Below are 16807 nucleotides of genomic sequence, written 5' to 3' on the forward strand. Positions count from 1 at the left end.
CACCTCCTCTAGGTGGAACTGCTGCAGCTTTGTTTTTTGGGGGCAGGGTTTCTCTGTGTAGCCCTGGCTGTCCTGGAACTCACTTCTAGACCAGGCTGGCCTCCACCTGCCTCCGAAGTGCTGGGATTAAAGGCACAGGCAAAGTGTTCACGACCCATTGTGCAGGAAAACTTTTAAGCCACAGGTCTGTCGTGATGGTCTGCATGCCTCTAAACCAGTCACTGTCTTCTCTTCAACCACAACCTGAGTCCAGCCCTGCCACTACTGTGTGGTGGCTGTGTAGCTTAGTCTTTGTTTTCTGTTTCCTCAAACTTGGGGGAGGATCATGGCACCTCATTTTGAGATTCCACCCCTTTTCTTTAGCAGTTATGTGTCCACTCTTTAGAGAATTAAATGGACTTGGGCTAGTTTAGCCTCTAAATATGCTGCAGTAATTTATAGCAACTGTATTTTTAGACTAGGTTGTTATTTCCAGGAACATTTTAGCTTGGCTTTGGTTTGCCCCCAGCAGTTTCTAAAACTGGTTGCATTTTGTTACCTTGTTTAGAAAACAATGGCCTGCATACCTTAGGCACAATGTCCTGTGTTCCTGTTAACGCCTTGGTTAACTTTAGAGTGCTTGGAGCCTTCCATATGCTGTGTTAGGGCATGATTCATCACAGCACTACTGCCAGTCTTCCGGGCTTCGTGAATTCTGCAGTTATGTCTGCCTAGAGACCCAGCATGCTACAGAACACGAACTCATAACAACTGATGATTAACTAAAGCTGTCAGAAAACAGCAGGTGTCCAAAGGACCCACAGTGAGCCTGTTTGCTCAGCGATGACGCTGAAAGTAGCACAGTAACATACTTCTGTTGGTGCTGCTCACATCGTAAAATAGCATTTGCCTGGTCTTGGAGGCACTGTTTTAATCTGTACTTCACAGCCATATTTTCTTGTGGTGTTCAACACCCAGTGCTTAGCACTGTTCTTACCTATAAGAAACATTAGTAAACAATTATTAGATGTCAGTATATCCATTTAAGGGAATAAAAGCTGCAAACGATTAGATCTTTTCAGGCACCAGACCAGCACCAGGCTTAGGTGTCAGCTTAAGTCCGCTAGTCAGGAAGAAAATCTGTCATTGAATCTTCTGAGTTGGTGCAGATTTAAGATGAAGGTGAAAGCAGATCAGAATGCTAGTTCCACTATCTGGGTCTTCCTAGAGCTTCCTGGTTCTCTTTATGCTGTTTATCTATATAATTAGTGAGCTTGCTCTAAAAGTTCACTCAAATAAGCGTTTGCCAGTATGGTTATTCCTCCTTGAGAACAAATTTATTCATTCTCACCAACCTTAATATCTCAAAATAAGGCCTTTCTAAAGTAAATGTTTTTAAATCAGGTGCTACCACTTGACGATGGAGGATTATTGGAGGCAAGTTCAAGGCCAGCCTGGGCAACAGAGCAAGACCTTATCTCAAAGGAAAAAAAATAAATGCCAAAACACAGACATTTTCATGGCCATTTCACGTGAGCTCTTTTTGGTTACTTCTTTACTGCCTGAATATTTCAGTACATGCCTGTGGTCTAATTACATGGCCTTCACGAGTTAGATCCTCTTTCCCCGTGTTAGTATCGCATTCAAAGACAGGATTAAACAGTGCTAGCAGAAAAGGGACCAGCAGCAGGAAAGGTGTTTGGGAAGATTTTCACAGTAAGAAGGAAACTTAAGTATGCCAGACAGGGATAATTTCAGATGTGCATTTAAAAATGTTTTATATAAAAGTCAAAACAGAGAGGCATCATATCCTAAACAACAACCCTCCACAAACCTGATTAAAAGACAACAAACTTCAGAAAACATTCATAGTCAACAATGTGTTTTACTATACATCTCAGATTTATACATTTCATATATGCTTTTAAAGCTTCAATTAAGAGTTCAATACAAAATAAAATATATATATATTTATATATGTGCAGCAGTGGTTCTCAGGCACAGGATTTAGGAGGAGGACAGAGGGAGTCTTTCCTTGGCATGTACTGCATACTGTCAACCATGATAGCGGAACGTGTCCTTCTGACTTAGCTGCCTTGATTTAATTTGAATTTTACTATGGCAAACAGTTTGAACATGTATGCTATTGCTCATTGGAACGGTGAGATTTGAAGTTTATAGCCTGTATTTTCATGAAGTCTTTAAGACCTAAATGATTACTTTCCTCCTAATAGAGCTCCAAGATCATCCTATGAAAATAATATGTCCACAAACTTGTCTGGAACACCTGCCTAAGAACCACTGCCTATGGTTATTCAATGTCCTCAGGTCTTACAGGATGAGGTAATGGTATGATGGATTTCTTCTCGGTGTCTCTAGAAAGTGCTTTCCTCATATCTGTTAGGAGACAAAGATTAATGTAAACAACCAATACCAAAACTTTTTAAAGTCAAATTGAGTGTATGGGTTCAATTCCTATCAGGTTTTATTCCCTCCTTGACCCCCCCCCCCCCGCAGGTATGCCAGGTACTGACCAAAACCCACCTAGGAGTCAACTAATAAAAATTAGTAAAAGAACATATTTATAAAAATTACCTTAGACTAACCAATCAGCGGTTAACTGGGTTCATAAATGTGATTCTTTTGGATTTATTAAAATGAGTATTTAGGCCTGTGGTGGGAAGTTATAAGTATTTTTACTTTCTCTTGGAGTTCCTTACCATAGGCATCCTCATCAGGCTCCCCGTTGCTGGCTGAGTAGTACTCTATGACTGTCCTGTAGACACTATAACCCAACTGCTTGTACATGTTGACTGCAACTTGATTGGACACTCTTACAAAGAGATCAACAAAAAATCCACCTTTTCTTTAAAAAAGAAAGAAAAAAGAAATGTTAGAACTGTTAAGAACCCTGGGCAGTGACTGGGATAGATCTTTAAAAATATTCGTGACAGGCATTGGGGCTCATGGCTATAATCCTAGCAGGTGGGAGAACTGTGGGCTCAAAGCTAGCCTGGGCTACAAAATGGCATAAAATACTTGGCTTTTGACTGATGGTAATAATACCCTGGCTCCTGTTGTATTCTCTGGATTCACTGAATCACTGAAGCCATTTACCAGCAGTTTTTCTGCAATGTGTGCACTCTGATAACATTTCCTCAGACCTTCCTTCCCTCCTTCCTTTATCAAGGACACTGTAGCCTACAAAACTGACCTTTAGTGAGTCACACACACACACACACACACTCTCTCTCTCTCTGTGTCCAGTCTTATTACTGTAGATAGTCCAGGCTGGCCTTGGAGTCACAACAGTCCTGCATGACAGGATTACAGGTGTGAGCCACCATACCTGCTTGGCAACCTGTTTTTGTTGGAGAAAAAGTCTAGCTACTACTAAGATAGGGCTGACTTGCAAACTATTTCCTTTTGTACCACCCTCATGCTAAGAATAGCTTTTAAACTGGCTGCTTTGATAGAAAAACCTATGCAACAGATCCTATGTGGCTGCAGAGTATTTCCCCTCTGCTCTGGGAAAGATTTGCTGATCTGATCTATGTATGTTCTGTACACTACCTGATTGCCACCTGACAGTTTTTTTACAAAGAACCACGTTCAGCTCATTAACAATTTATCCATTTTTTTTGTAGTTTCCAAGGTATGACATTGTTATATCTTGATGGATTAAATTTTCTTAAAAAATCTTTGTACATGTGAGCGTGCTGCGGTGCACATTTTCAGGTCAGAGAAGTGTGGATCTGTCTTCCTGCCTTGCCTGCTCTCCACTGTGTACATCCAGGTGGCTTGTGGGCTTCTACAGATTCTTGTCTCCAACTTGCCTTAAGAGCAACTGAGCCAAGAGGTAAGTTACCATGTTCAGCTTCTTACATAGGTTCTGTGGATGTGAACTCTGGCTCTCATGGCATACATCGTGCCAGATTCCCAGCCAAGATTTGTATGTGCTAGTCAACTAATGTAAATCAGCTTCCTTTTTGGCTATAAGTTTGGCTATAAGCAGAATATGCATTACTTTTCTTTTTGGTACTGCTGGGGATGGGACCACTGTGTGTCCATGTGTGTGTGTTTTTACTGCAGTCATTCATAGCTACTTAATTTTCTCTTTTAAATTGACTTATTTTTTACTCCTATATGAATATTCTACTTGGCTACTTAGTTTTCTCTTTTAAATTGATTTTTATTTTTACTCCTATTATGTACATCCCAAAAAAAAAGACATGAATTTAATGCTTATGTGTATACACTCGCACAAAATGATGAAGCACCAGAAATTGGAAAGGAAGACAGATTAGTAATTTTCTACTGTACCTAAGCAGAAAGAATATAAGACTTATTAATCAGACCCACAAATACATGTGCCTAAGGTTATAGCTTGTTAGAACCCATTTCCTCTTTGTCTATCACACAAATGTGTGTTCAGTCTACCTAAAAATTTTCTTTATCCTAATATTCAGTCCAGGAAAAACTTTAATAACATCACAAAGACTTCTTTTTCTCAGGCATGGTGGCACACAACTTTAATCCCAGCAAATGGGAGGCAGATCTCTGCGAGTCTGAGAACAGCCTGGTCTAACAAAGCAAGTTCCAGCAAAGTCGGGGTTGTTAAAACAAAACTATTTCTTTTCTTTGAATGATATTTCCAACTTGGCTCAGAGCATTCATGACTAGTTAACTTCTTTAGAAACTGTATAAGATGGGTGGTGGTGGCTCTGTGTTAGAGGCCAACCTGGTCTACAAGAGCTAGTTCCAGGACAGGCACCAAAGCTTCACAGAAACCCTGTCTCAAAAAACAAAACAAAAACTGCCTTTATTAAAATCTGATAGTTCTGTGGAAACAAAGCCTTAAGATCTGTAACCATCCCTTCATACAGGAAAAAACAGACACAGTATCGTCTGTTTCTTCTAGGACTTGGGGAAGCTTTTTCCGTTACTATGTTGCTTTTCAGTCTCACAGTGAGTGAAATGGAGTAACAGGTGTCTTTAAAAGTCAAATTATTGGCAGTTTTACCAAACTGTACTGAGTGCCTCAAACTCAGAAGGACCACGATATCTGATTTTAAGGCAGGGTCTCACAATGAGTCATGGTTGAACTGGCATTCACTGCTAGTCCAGGCTGGCCTCAAAGATAACATCTGTTTGCTTAATTTAAAGGCGTGTACCACCATGCCCTGGCACAGGCTAATTTTAGATGCTCAGGGAAAACATCAAAACTCAACAACACATCCTTACTGCTACATGTCCTTTGGATGACAGACGTTTTACAAAATGGGCTTCTGACACTTGCTGCTATGATTAAACTAATGCATGAAAACCAGTGGGAATGGGTTATGTTGCATGTGTTTCAGGATTTAAGAAGTCATTTAGTGCTCAACAGTGTACTTCTCCCTCTTCTCCCTCAGTAGTAGATGGCCACAGTTAAATGACTTAGCATTTTACTTACATTTTCCTGTAGATGGCTACTAGCTGTTAGAAGAGAAAGAGTTAAAACTGAACTACTTTAGGCCTAAAGACATCTCCCATATTGCCAAGAGCACCAACAACCTTCCTTGAAAGGTTAGTCATTTTTTTATTCCAACCAGTCAGCTAGCTCAGGTCTATGGCCGGTCACACTGCATTAGTTTCCCCCAATAACAAAGTAGTAGCAATGACTACATTATGAATTTGAGAAACTATTGCAAGCTGAAAATGAAATTTCTTAGAGTCTAAAGCCATGACAATTTCACACACTCACAAGATGAAAACACCCTTCAGATATTCAACAGCAAAAGAAACAGGGTTCACAAATCACTTGGTGTATTTGAAAAATAGCTCTCACCTTTCTGAAATCTCCTCTAGTAACTCCATAAGTTTAGCAGCCAAGCCAAGACGGCGGAATTCAGGGGCGACAGACAGAGCTGTGACATGTCCATGCCACTCTTCCCTAGCTACTGAACCTTCTGCTTTGCCCATAACTGCCAAGAGAAAATTGCACCAGTCATTAAAACGCTAATGTGCGCATAAATGTAGAATTATTGTTTGCCATTCACTTTTCATGATAAAAATGCACTGTTTTAATTTTTAAGTACTGTTGTCAAACTAGTGAGTAATACTTTAATTTGAAACTCCTCTTGCAAGTAATATTCTATACCTACTTCTAAAGTCAGAATTAAAATACTTAAAAAAATAAAAATAAACTAAAAACCAAGGATACTTTTTGTCTGAATGAGCTACATTTGAAATACTTTAGGATTCATTCCCAAATAGCTACATTTGAAATTATACAATGTTGGGCTGGAGAGATGGCTCAGAGGTTAAGAGCACTGACTGTTCTTCCAGAGGTCCTGAGTTCAATTCCCAGCAACCACATGGTGGCTCACAGCCATCTTTAATGAGATCTGGTGCCCTCTTCTGGCATGCAAGCATACATGGAAGGAATGTTGTATACATAATAAATAAATAAAATATTAAAAAAAAAAGAAATTACACAATGTATATGTAATTGTAGCAATTCATAGCTCAAGTTTTTGTTAGAAATTAGTTAAGTGCATATGCTTTAATCACTGCATTCTACACCAAGTCATATAGAAATCTAACATATGGAATGAAAGATCCAAAGACTAAAATCATGTCTGTCAGGTTCACTGCTGAATCTCTTGGCCTAGCACAGGGCTGGACACAGAAAAGGTGTGGTATAAAGTGTTAGTAACTGATCAGGAAGTAAAATTAGTAAAGCAGACTAAAGCCTGTATTAATATCTCTACTCACCCAAAAAAGTACTAGTGGTGGTGTACTTACTATAGCCCATTAGTTCTCCGCCAGGAGCCTCTGCGACAATGAAATACTCTGGCCAGTGGGCAAGGTACTGTAAGTAAAAAGGAATCCCATACTAGACCCGTTAAGGAATATGAGGAGTGATAAGCAGCAAAGTTTCCTCATCACAGGAAAGTGGGGATGGGGTGGAGGGGTTCAACTAAAAATATACTGTCAGATAGTCAGTACGGTGGCACACATCTTTAATCCCAGTACTCGGAAGGCACTGAAATCTCTGAGTTTGAGGCCAGCCTGGTGAGTTCCAGGACAGCCACAGAAAAATACTGTCAGGCTAGAGAGGTGGCTTGGTAGATAAAGTGCTTGCTGCATAATCATGAGGATTGGCGCTCAGATACCTATCTCCCACATAAAAGCTGGCTGGGCATGGCTACCAGTTTATAATCCCAGCACTTGGAATGTGAAAATAAAGGATTAAGAAAAACAGCTGATGGGGGCTGGAGAGATGGCTCAACGGTTAAGAGCGTTGCCTGCTCTTCCAAAGGTCCTGAGTTCAATTCCCAGCAACCACATGGTGGCTCACAACCATCTATAATGAGGTCTGGCTCCCTCTCTGGCCTTCAGGCATACACACAGACATAATATTGTATACATAATAAATAAATAAATAAATAAATATTTTTTAAGAAAAAAAAGAAAAACAGCTGACATCAACCCCTATTCTCTACGCATATACTCTCCACATCCATGCAGAAAGAAAGGAAGGAAGGAGAAAACATTGTCGGGGCTGGTGAGATGGCTCAGTGGTTATGAGCACTGGCTGCTCCTCCAGAGGACCCAGGTTCAATTTCCAGCACCCACATGGCAACTCAGAACTGTCTGTAACTCCAATTCCAGGGGATTCAACACCTTCACACTAATGAACACAAAATAAAGTATTTTTTAAAAAAAAGCATTGTCATTTTATCCTCTGTTTAGTGCACTGTAATCTATCATACAATTAACTGGAGTATTTACATTAACAGTAATCTTTAGCAAAGCTGCCTGGAAATGGAGACTGCATATGGTGCCATCTAGGAGAAAGCAGACTCTTACAGAGTATGCCTCCATATTGACTAGATTGTACCTAAGGCTGTGTGTGCCATTTACCATCTGAGATTACTTCTTGTTCACGCTCTGCCTACCCTGTGACTGGAAATTCAGTTTCTCAACTGCTTGGCCCACAGCTACTCAGCACATTTATTATTTCCTGAATTGCGTGGAGAAATCAATAGCCAGTTTCTGCTTTGCTGCTATGCACCTAATAAGTTTGTTAAGAAATCATTTATGCTCAAAGGAAATGCCCAACTGGCCTGGCACATGCCTGTAACCCCAGCACAAAAGCAAAAGCATGTCTAGTTCAGGCCATACTGGGACACAAAGCAAGACCCTGTCTCGCGGAAAGAATGAGGAAATGAATGTTACTCTTCAACCTGGGGTGCCCTGCCTGCTACGATTCACTGCTGTTTGTTCCACCTTAGCGCCAGCTTTCTGCTGCAATCACAGAAGACAACACTATTAATAATTCACGTTTACCAAGAGGCTCCCAGAAAAACCTCATCAGGGTTAGTCTTCAACTTTTCTAGACAGCAGTCATTTCTTCCAGAACTCAGCCAGGCATGCCAGCTGGTCTTCCTGCCCCCTAGCATTTGACACTACAACCATCTCTCTTCTGCCTGATGGAGGAACCCAGAGACCTCCCGCAAATATCCCCACTCCCTACAGAAACACTAGGGCCTATACACTCAAGAGTAAGCTGATTCACAGTCCACGAATTTCCCTATTTTACTATACAGTAAAAATTCGTAATCACAATTCTTCAGAAACCAGACACACCAATAAGTACTCTGAGGCCTTTCTGCCTTTTCTATTCCCGTTTCTGATGTGGTCTTTTGATGCTTGCACTTGTTATTTTGTTGCTGTACAGCATTCCCTTGCATGAGGACACAACTTAAATACCTCATCCTTCTGCCAGGGGACATCTGGGTCACCTCTAATTTCTAAAATAAACAAAACAACATCAAAAAACTTTATGCCTGGGCTGGAGAGATGGCTCAGTGGTTAAGAGCATTGCCTGCTCTTCCAAAGGTCCTGAGTTCAATTCCCGGCAATCACATGGTGGCTCACAACCATCTGTAATGAGGTCTGGCGCCCTCTTCCGGCCTGCAGGCACATACACAGACAGAATATTGTATACATAATAAATAAATATTTAAAAAAAAAAAACTTTATGCCTTCATGGCCTTTATATAAAGACAGCCTAATTTATTTACCATTTCCTACCTAGTAAATGTGAATGACATTCCAAATTTTCAATATAATTCTCTTAAATTTTTGTGATGTCACTTTTTTGTAAAGTACAATAGCATGTGAGGTGTTGGGGACTCGGGGACTAACAGTCTGTCATATCTACCCAAACTCTGAGAGCCACAGACAGTATGTAAATTAATTAACATGGATGTATCCCAGTAAGAAAATTATTAAGAAATGAGTAGTGAGCCAGATTTGGTCCATGCATCTTCTATTTGCCAAACCCTGGAGTAAAGTGCCTGTTTACTTGTATTTTCAGCCTGCAGGAAGTGGAGTTATGAGTATACTTCTAAACCTTTTCAGAAAGACTGCCAGGTGACTGTGGCACTAGCAGTTTCTAAGAAAATGCCTCTCAACTTCAACAGCAATACTATGTTACAGCTTTTTAAACTTCTGGATGATCTGATAGATTAAACTGGATTCTTAAGTGATTATAGTTTGGTGAGACTGAACTAAGTCTTCACTGCTCCTCTGCCCTTGTAGGCTACCAGTTAATTCCCCAATCTACTAGCAGGAGTCAGCAGAACATAGACTAGAAATCCTATTTGTGTGAGCAGTCAAGAACACCCTAACTTAACACATTTTTGCTCATTTCCTAATTTCCTACTGAGATGTTAGAAACTTATTACCAAAACCCTTTATCCACTGCAGCAACACGAAAGGAGGGAGACAGCAGGCAGTGACAGAGAAGAGCTGTACAGTGCTTCCCAAAGAGATCACCTCCCCTGCTGACTGCACAGCCAGAAACACAGATGAGAAGATGTGTTCTAGAAGCCATCTAGACCATAAAGACCCAGGCGCTCCTGAGCAGGACTATTGGAGACATCATGGAGTAGGTGTAGCCTGAGCTACCCGTCCCCTCTTACCGGAGAGGGAGACAGGGCCCGAATCACTGTTCTGTTGCTGCTGTGTAAACCAGGTTTACTGTGGATGGCCAAGGTGGCAGCAGAGCTACAGAATTACTGATTCATATAAAGCGTTATAGTAATAGTCTGTAGGCAAGCATTTAAGACCACTCTCGCTCTCATTTTTGTAATTGCTTTCAATGCTGCTTAAGCTGTTCAAAACTTTTTCTCAGTACTCATCTGTTTTTCCTTCTGTTTCTCCCATTTTCTTTTTCTTCATTAATAATCCTTAGTTTTACTTTTTTTCTTAAAAAAGGATACAGTTTCTGTAAGAGGATCCAAGTTACTGAAAGAAACAAGAGATGGCAAGAATTAGAATTCCTGAATTCAATTTAAGCTTGTGAAAACTAGAAAGATTATGTTAATCCAAACAAAATATGGCCAGGGCGTAGTGACACATACCTTAATCCCATCACTCATGGGGGGGGGGGGGGAATGGGTAAAGACAAGCTGATCTCTGCCAGCCTGGTGTACAGAGAGAGTTCCAGGATTACACAAAGAAACCCTGTCTTGAAAACTAAACAAACGGGCTGGAGAGATGGCTCAGAGGTTAAGAGCATTGCCTGTTCTTCCAAAGGTCCTGAGTTCAATTCCCAGCAACCACATGTAATGGGGTCTGGTGCCCTCTTCTGGCCTGCAGGTGTACACAGAGAATATTGTATACATAATAAATATTTTAAAAAAAGCCAAACCAAAAAAAAATCAAAATGTGTTTCTCCTACAACTCTGAAACCAACCTGAGAACCAAAGAAAATTATTTAAATGACCCAGTAGCTACATGTGGCACAATAAAGGGGTCTGTACTTTCTCATTTAACTGCTCCTTTACAAGCAGAATTACAGCTAACTCAATCAGACTCTTGCACTTCTGCAGGCATGAGGACCAGTTAGGCGTGTGTCCCCTATGGACTACCCATCCAACTAGCCTGCTCCCTGCTGCATCACCCCTACCTATCTCTCTTCCCTTACAATTCCCCCTACCTTCTTGATGTGAGTACTCCCCCACCTTCACTTTTCCCCCCGCTACTACAAATCCTCATGGACACCATGTACTTTCAACTCAATTTCATTGTACCTCCATCCTGCTACCCCACTAACCAAGCCCTGGTGCCATGGGGAACTACCCAACACATCCCACCATACAACCCCAAATTGAGCATTCTTGAAAACCATCTTCAACCCTTCACTTCCCTATTCAGTCTTTTGTCAAGCTTAAACCAGCTATTTTCCCTTTCTTGTCAATCTCTGAACTCTGAAGGACATCAAGTAGTCATACTACATTCCTCTAGTCCAGTGGTTCTCAACCTTTTGGATTTAAAAACCTGTGGCGGTGTAGTATTACAGAAATATCTCCTATATCCTAAGAGAATGGAACGTTTGCTGGACCAGGCCAGAGCTGTTAATACACTTGAAATCACTTGACTGTTAGCCTACTGTATACTCATCCTATTTGTTTAACCTTCCTTTAAAAGAACAATGTATCAACCTTACTTACCTATAAGTTAGTTCTGTATCTAATCCATACAAAACCCTACTTCACACTTTAAGCAAACCTAATTGTATTTATACAGTGTACTGGTTAGTTTTTGTCATTATCAACCTAGACATCTGGGAAGAGGCAATCTCAATTGAGAAAGGGCCTCCATAAAACTGGCTTGTAGACAAGTCTATGAGGCATTTTCTTCATCACTGAATGGTTAATGTGGGAAGGCCCAGTCCACTGTGGGTGGTGCCACCCCTGGGCAGGTAGTTCTAGTGTGTACAAGAAAGCAAACTGAGCCGGGCGGTGGTGGCGCACGCCTTTAATCCCAGCACTCGGAAAGCAGAGGCAGGCGGATATTTGTGAGTTAGAGGCCAGCCTGGTTTACAAGAGCTAGTTCCAGGACAGCCAGAGCTGTTACACAGAGAAACCCTGTCTCAAAAAAACAAAAATCAAAACAAGCAAACTGAGCAAGCCAGGAGAGGAAGCCAGCAACCAGCACTCCTACATGGATTCTGCTTCACTTCCTGCCTCGGCTTCCCTCATTGACTTGGACCCAGGGTATTCTAGTCAGTGTTTATCACAGCAACAGGAACCTTAAGCTTTATGGGTTATATAAATCTCAATTTTAAGTTCATTTAAAAATAAATGAATTACATGTTAACATGAATAATTTTACCAAGAAATATAGTGATGTAAACAAAAAATGATCATGGCATTGTCGTTTTTCAGTGTCTGATTTAAAAGAAAACAGTTGGCTTCTCTAGTGCTTGCAATGCTTGCTATTGAGAGACTGAACGCCTGCAACAAGCTTCTTTGCACTGGGAGGAACTGATCCTGAGGACTTCTGGGTACTGTGGCCTGCCCTGTAGAGTCCCCACCCTCCACTTCTCAACTACTTCACATCTGTGGCTCACCTCAACTTTCCAACAGGCTGCTCTTCCTCTGTCTCCTCACACTCACACACACTCTAAATATAAGGAAACTTTGCCAAAGGCCTAAGGCTGATCTCACCCACCTAAAAGCACCTGCACCCAACCGCTGCTTCCCTTCTGACATTACACAGGCTGGCAGCGCCCACCCTCCTCACGACTCACGACACTGCCCTCAGTTCTTTCTCTCCTGTATTTGCAGTTCTGCCGCATCTCCTGAAAGGAATGTACAAAATGTGGCACGCATCACCTTATGACAGTTCCCCACTCCTACTTGGAGTCCTGTTAGGAGGCTCCTGGACCCCACCTCAGGTGCACCCCCACCTCGGCTTGGCCTATCAGTTTCATTTATACTAGCCTTTGGCACTCTAAGGGGATACTGTAGAGTTTTAGTTTTCATTTTTTAAAAAGTCCATTCCATCACTGATGTCACCTAGCTTCCTGGCCACCTGTCACTATCTTCAGAGTGCTGATCCTTAAAATCCAATCTTTAGATCCACTGGGCATCCCAGTGCACTTGTCCAAGAAGCCCTAAAGACCCAGACTTGAAACTCTCAGGCTCATCTCTTAAACTGTGGCACTTGACTAGCTGCACAGGCTATCACCCCACCCCCATCCAGATAAGCGCATACTGCGCTTACCCAGAGTCTACACCAGGCATCCACGATTCATCTTCCCTGACATCTTTCTTCAGTGACATTTTCCCTGAAAACCCTACCCAAAGCTGTATCCCTTCTCAGTAAAGTTTCTCTTCCCTGTTTCTTTTACACACACACACACACACACACACACACACACACAACCTCTACTGTTATCTTTATATATTATACACTTACCTGTTGTCTAGAATATAAATTCTATAGACACCAACTGATTTCTGTTCTGCTCACTGCTGTGTCTCCAGCACAGCACACATGTAAAATGATCTGCACTGGTTGCTTCTTTCAATCCCTGCAACACCACCCAACCCAGTGACTCACTGTTTGCTAACATGGCCTATTAAAAGAAATGAGAAACTGCGCTCCTTTATTGGCATTAACGAGAAGAGGCTTACCAAGCCAGGTGAGCTCGGATCTAATGTTCAAAAGTGGCCACGTGCATTTTCCTTCTACTTTCTCCATTCTCCTCCTAAGTCTTCAAAATGAATTCTCCTGTCTAGTCCTGAAGCTTCAGGCACTGTATCAGCTCCACAGCCTTTCCCACCATTCTAGGCCATTGCCAAGGCCTCCTCAATGCCTTCCCTGCCTGCTTCATCTCCTCTAATCACCATGTACTGCTCATTGGCTCAGAACTCAGATTGAAGTATTTTTAAACAGCATGTGTCTGTATCTTTACAGACCCCCCATCATATTCTCTACACAACAGTATTGGAAGTATTTATCAAACATGTACACTGTATTATCTAAGCAATCTCTTGGTGATTTACAGTACATGGGGAGTGCTCGGGTTATGTGCATACCACACCACTGTAATAAGGGGGTTGCACATCACTGGATTTTGGTGTCTGGTGGGTCCTAGAAGCCCATGGGTACCAAAGAACCTCACTCAGACTTGTGATCCTCCAGCCTTAGCCGCCTGAGCGCCAGAACCAGCGTTTTCTTCATTTAATGGGTATGGTTGTTTGCATATACGTCTGTGCACATGAGTGCCTGGTGCCCATGGAAGCCAGAAAAGAACATCAGATCCTCGGGAACTGGTATCACAGTCAGGTGTGAACCTCCAGGTGCAGTGAACCCCTGTCCTCTGCACGAGCAGCCAGTGCTTCTCCCTAACCCATCTCTCTCTAGCCCCATGAGACCAATTGTTCTTTAACAGCCACTGGGCCAATCTCCTTGGGTAAGATTCCTTTCTCCACCAACTCCCATGTCAGGGCTCTCTGTGTGTGCAGTGCCTTCCTTCACCCATAAACGAGGACATCAGCCCAGGACACGGTGTGTGAGGATTACACGGCTATAGCTCTTGCCATAGGTGTTACATGCAGTGAGGATTCAGCACTAGCTGGGCCTAACAGAAACCGCATGGGATCGGATCTCAACTTCTCAACTAGCTTCACCTGTAAGCAAAGGCCCACCCTGGCTTTTCGCTCCGTTTCTCACCTGCATCCTTCCCCGGGGCTTCCTCCTCGCCATATTTTCCTTATCAAGGTTTATCCCAGAGCGCTTTCCTTTCCGAAACCCAGACCACCTGGTCCATAGTTCTCCCTGCTCTGTCGTACGTACAGTAAGAGTGCTAAAACTTACATCAAGCGAATAATCGAGGTGATGTGTCTACAGGAAGGAGTTCACGGTGAAATGTTCAGCTTTTTAAATGGACATCAACTTCCAAAATATCTTTTCTTTTAAAAAAGGAGGGGGGACTGCAAATCACAGTTCTTTTAAAATTGTATTAAAAAAAAAAAAAAACCACACAGCACCAGAGCTTCCTGGGCACAGTGGAAGCTCCCCAACCCCCTTCTCAAAAAATGCAGCCTCGTCAAATACAGTGGGGCACGCCTTTAATCCCACCAGGAAGACAGAGGCAGGATCTCGGAGTTCGAGGCCAACATGCTCTACTTAGTGAGTTCCAGGAAGCCAGGAATACAAAGTGAAACGCTGTATTTTTTTTTCTCTTTTCCTTTTTTCTTTTTAAAGCAGTCTACTTTGGGGCGCTCAGCTACAGTAACTACCAAGCACAAACCACCCCTTGCTGCGAGGGCCCCGAGCACCGCAAGGTTACTTCACTGGGATACAATCTAACCAGCGCCACGCCGGTTCCGGCCCCCGTCTCCGCTGTGACCCCACAGCGGGGACCGGGCGCACGGTGTCCAGCCCAGCTCCGCATCTCCCCGGGGCACCCCGAGCGGCCGAGCCTCGGCCAAGGTCACCGGCCAGCGCGCCCGCGCAGCGCCCACCCAGCACACGGCCCCGCGAGGCTGACCCCGGCCCACGCCGCGGACGGAGCGGCTGGCCGCGCCTCACTCACATGTTGTTGAAGCGGAACAGGTCGTCGCAGGTGAAGGCCCGGAGCGTGGTCATCGCGCCACAGCCAGGCTCCCAACTCAGCGCGACCCCGCGCCCGCACTGCCGGAAGTGCTCGCGCGCCCGGCCGCCATGGGGCGGGACAAAGAACTACTTCCGGACTAGAGGTTGCTGGGCAACAAGGATACCGTCGCAGCTCTCTCTGGCGGTGGAAATAAGCAATTGCCTTGGTGCTCCTTGCCTGAAGCCCTTTTCCAGAAAAGTAGTCAGAACGATCGGCTAGCAAAGAGGAAGAAGCTGGGGTCAGGAAGCCAAAGCATAAAAGCAAGCTTCAAAACCTCAAAGATGCTTCACAGTATGAGCCAGGAAGTGGTCCCTAAAATGATGGTTTGGGGCCTCATTTCTCAACCACCAGCGTGAACAAGGGATGTGATCTTAAGTTTTCTGGTACCACATTAAAATTATAAAAAAAAAAAATAAAAAAAAAAGATGCAATGCAATGCCCATCAAAATCCCAGAAAAATTCTTCAAAGACCCCGAAAGAACGGTACTCAACTTCATATAGAAAAGAAAAAAACCCAGGATAGCCAAAACAGTCCTGCACAATAAAAGAACTTCTGGAGGCATCACAATCCTTGACTTCAAACTCCACTACATAGCTACAGTACTGAAAACAGCCTGGTATTGGCTTAAGAACAGACAGGTGGACCAATGGAACCGAATAAAAGACCCGGATATCAATCCACACATCTTCGAACACCTGATCTTTGATATAAAAGCAAAAAATATCAAATGGAAAAAAAAGCATATTTAACAAGTGGTGCTGGCATAACTGGATGTCAACATGTAGAAAAATGAAAATAGACCCATATCTATCGCCACGCACAAAACTCAAGTCCAAATGGATCAAAGACCTCAACATAAAGCCAGCCATACTGAACCTTATAGAAGAGAAAGTGGCAAGTACACTTGAACGCATTGGCTCAGGGAACCACTTCCTAAATAGAACCCCAGCAGCACAGACGCTGAAAGTAACAATTAATAAACGGGACCTCCTGAAACTGAGAAGCTTCTGTAAAGCAATGGACACAGTCAACAAGACAAAACGACAGCCTACAGAATGGGAAAAGATCTTTACTAACCCCACATCAAACAAAGGTCTGATCTCCAAAATATACAAAGAACTCAAGAAACTGGACACCAAAAGATCACATAATCCAATAAAAAAAATGGAGTACAGCCCTAAACAGAGAACTCTCAACAGAGAAATCTAAAATGGCTGAAAGACACTTAAGGAAATGTTCAGCATCCTTAGTCATCAGACAATTGCAAATCAAAACAACTCTGAGATTCCCTCTTACACCTGTAAGAATGACCAAAATCAAAAACACTGATGACGACTTATGCTGGAGAGGTTGTGGGGAAAAGGGAACACTTCTGCATT

The 16807-nt window shown here is 42.7% G+C and overlaps 1 protein-coding gene across 2 annotated transcripts; it reads right to left on the bottom strand.

The window, feature by feature from the left end:
- Window positions 1-1844: 1844 nt before the first annotated feature.
- On the bottom strand, window positions 1845-15493 carry Naa20 (N-alpha-acetyltransferase 20, NatB catalytic subunit). 2 transcript variants are annotated; one of them, XM_038329542.1, is made up of 6 exons: window positions 15368-15493; window positions 10257-10281; window positions 6769-6859; window positions 5810-5945; window positions 2700-2845; window positions 1845-2376 (listed from the first exon to the last, which is right to left on the bottom strand). In XM_038329542.1, the coding sequence occupies exons 1-6, from the start codon at window positions 15418-15420 to the stop codon at window positions 2291-2293; spliced, it is 537 nt and encodes a 178-aa protein (XP_038185470.1). In that variant the 5' UTR covers window positions 15421-15493; the 3' UTR covers window positions 1845-2290. The 2 variants fall into 2 exon arrangements, with proteins under 2 accessions (XP_038185470.1, XP_038185471.1); XM_038329543.1 differs by lacking the exon at window positions 15368-15493 and adding an exon at window positions 10398-10580.
- Window positions 15494-16807: the final 1314 nt, after the last annotated feature.

The sequence above is a fragment of the Arvicola amphibius genome, chromosome 5 (assembly GCF_903992535.2).
Source record: "Arvicola amphibius chromosome 5, mArvAmp1.2, whole genome shotgun sequence".
Taxonomy (NCBI): Eukaryota; Metazoa; Chordata; class Mammalia; order Rodentia; family Cricetidae; genus Arvicola; species Arvicola amphibius.

What these genes read in the sequence shown, in the direction of transcription:
- Naa20 (XM_038329542.1), bottom strand. Translation starts at nt 15,420, where the DNA reads ATGACCACGCTCCGGGCCTTCACCTGCGACGACCTGTTCCGCTTCAAC. An exon ending in CGGAGAACTAATGGGCTATA is followed by an intron (nt 5,946 to 6,768) that starts GTAAGTACACCA and finishes TTCTCTTGGCAG; the next exon opens with TTATGGGCAAAGCAGAAGGT. An exon ending in GCCTGATGAGGATGCCTATG is followed by an intron (nt 2,377 to 2,699) that starts GTAAGGAACTCC and finishes GTCTCCTAACAG; the next exon opens with ATATGAGGAAAGCACTTTCT.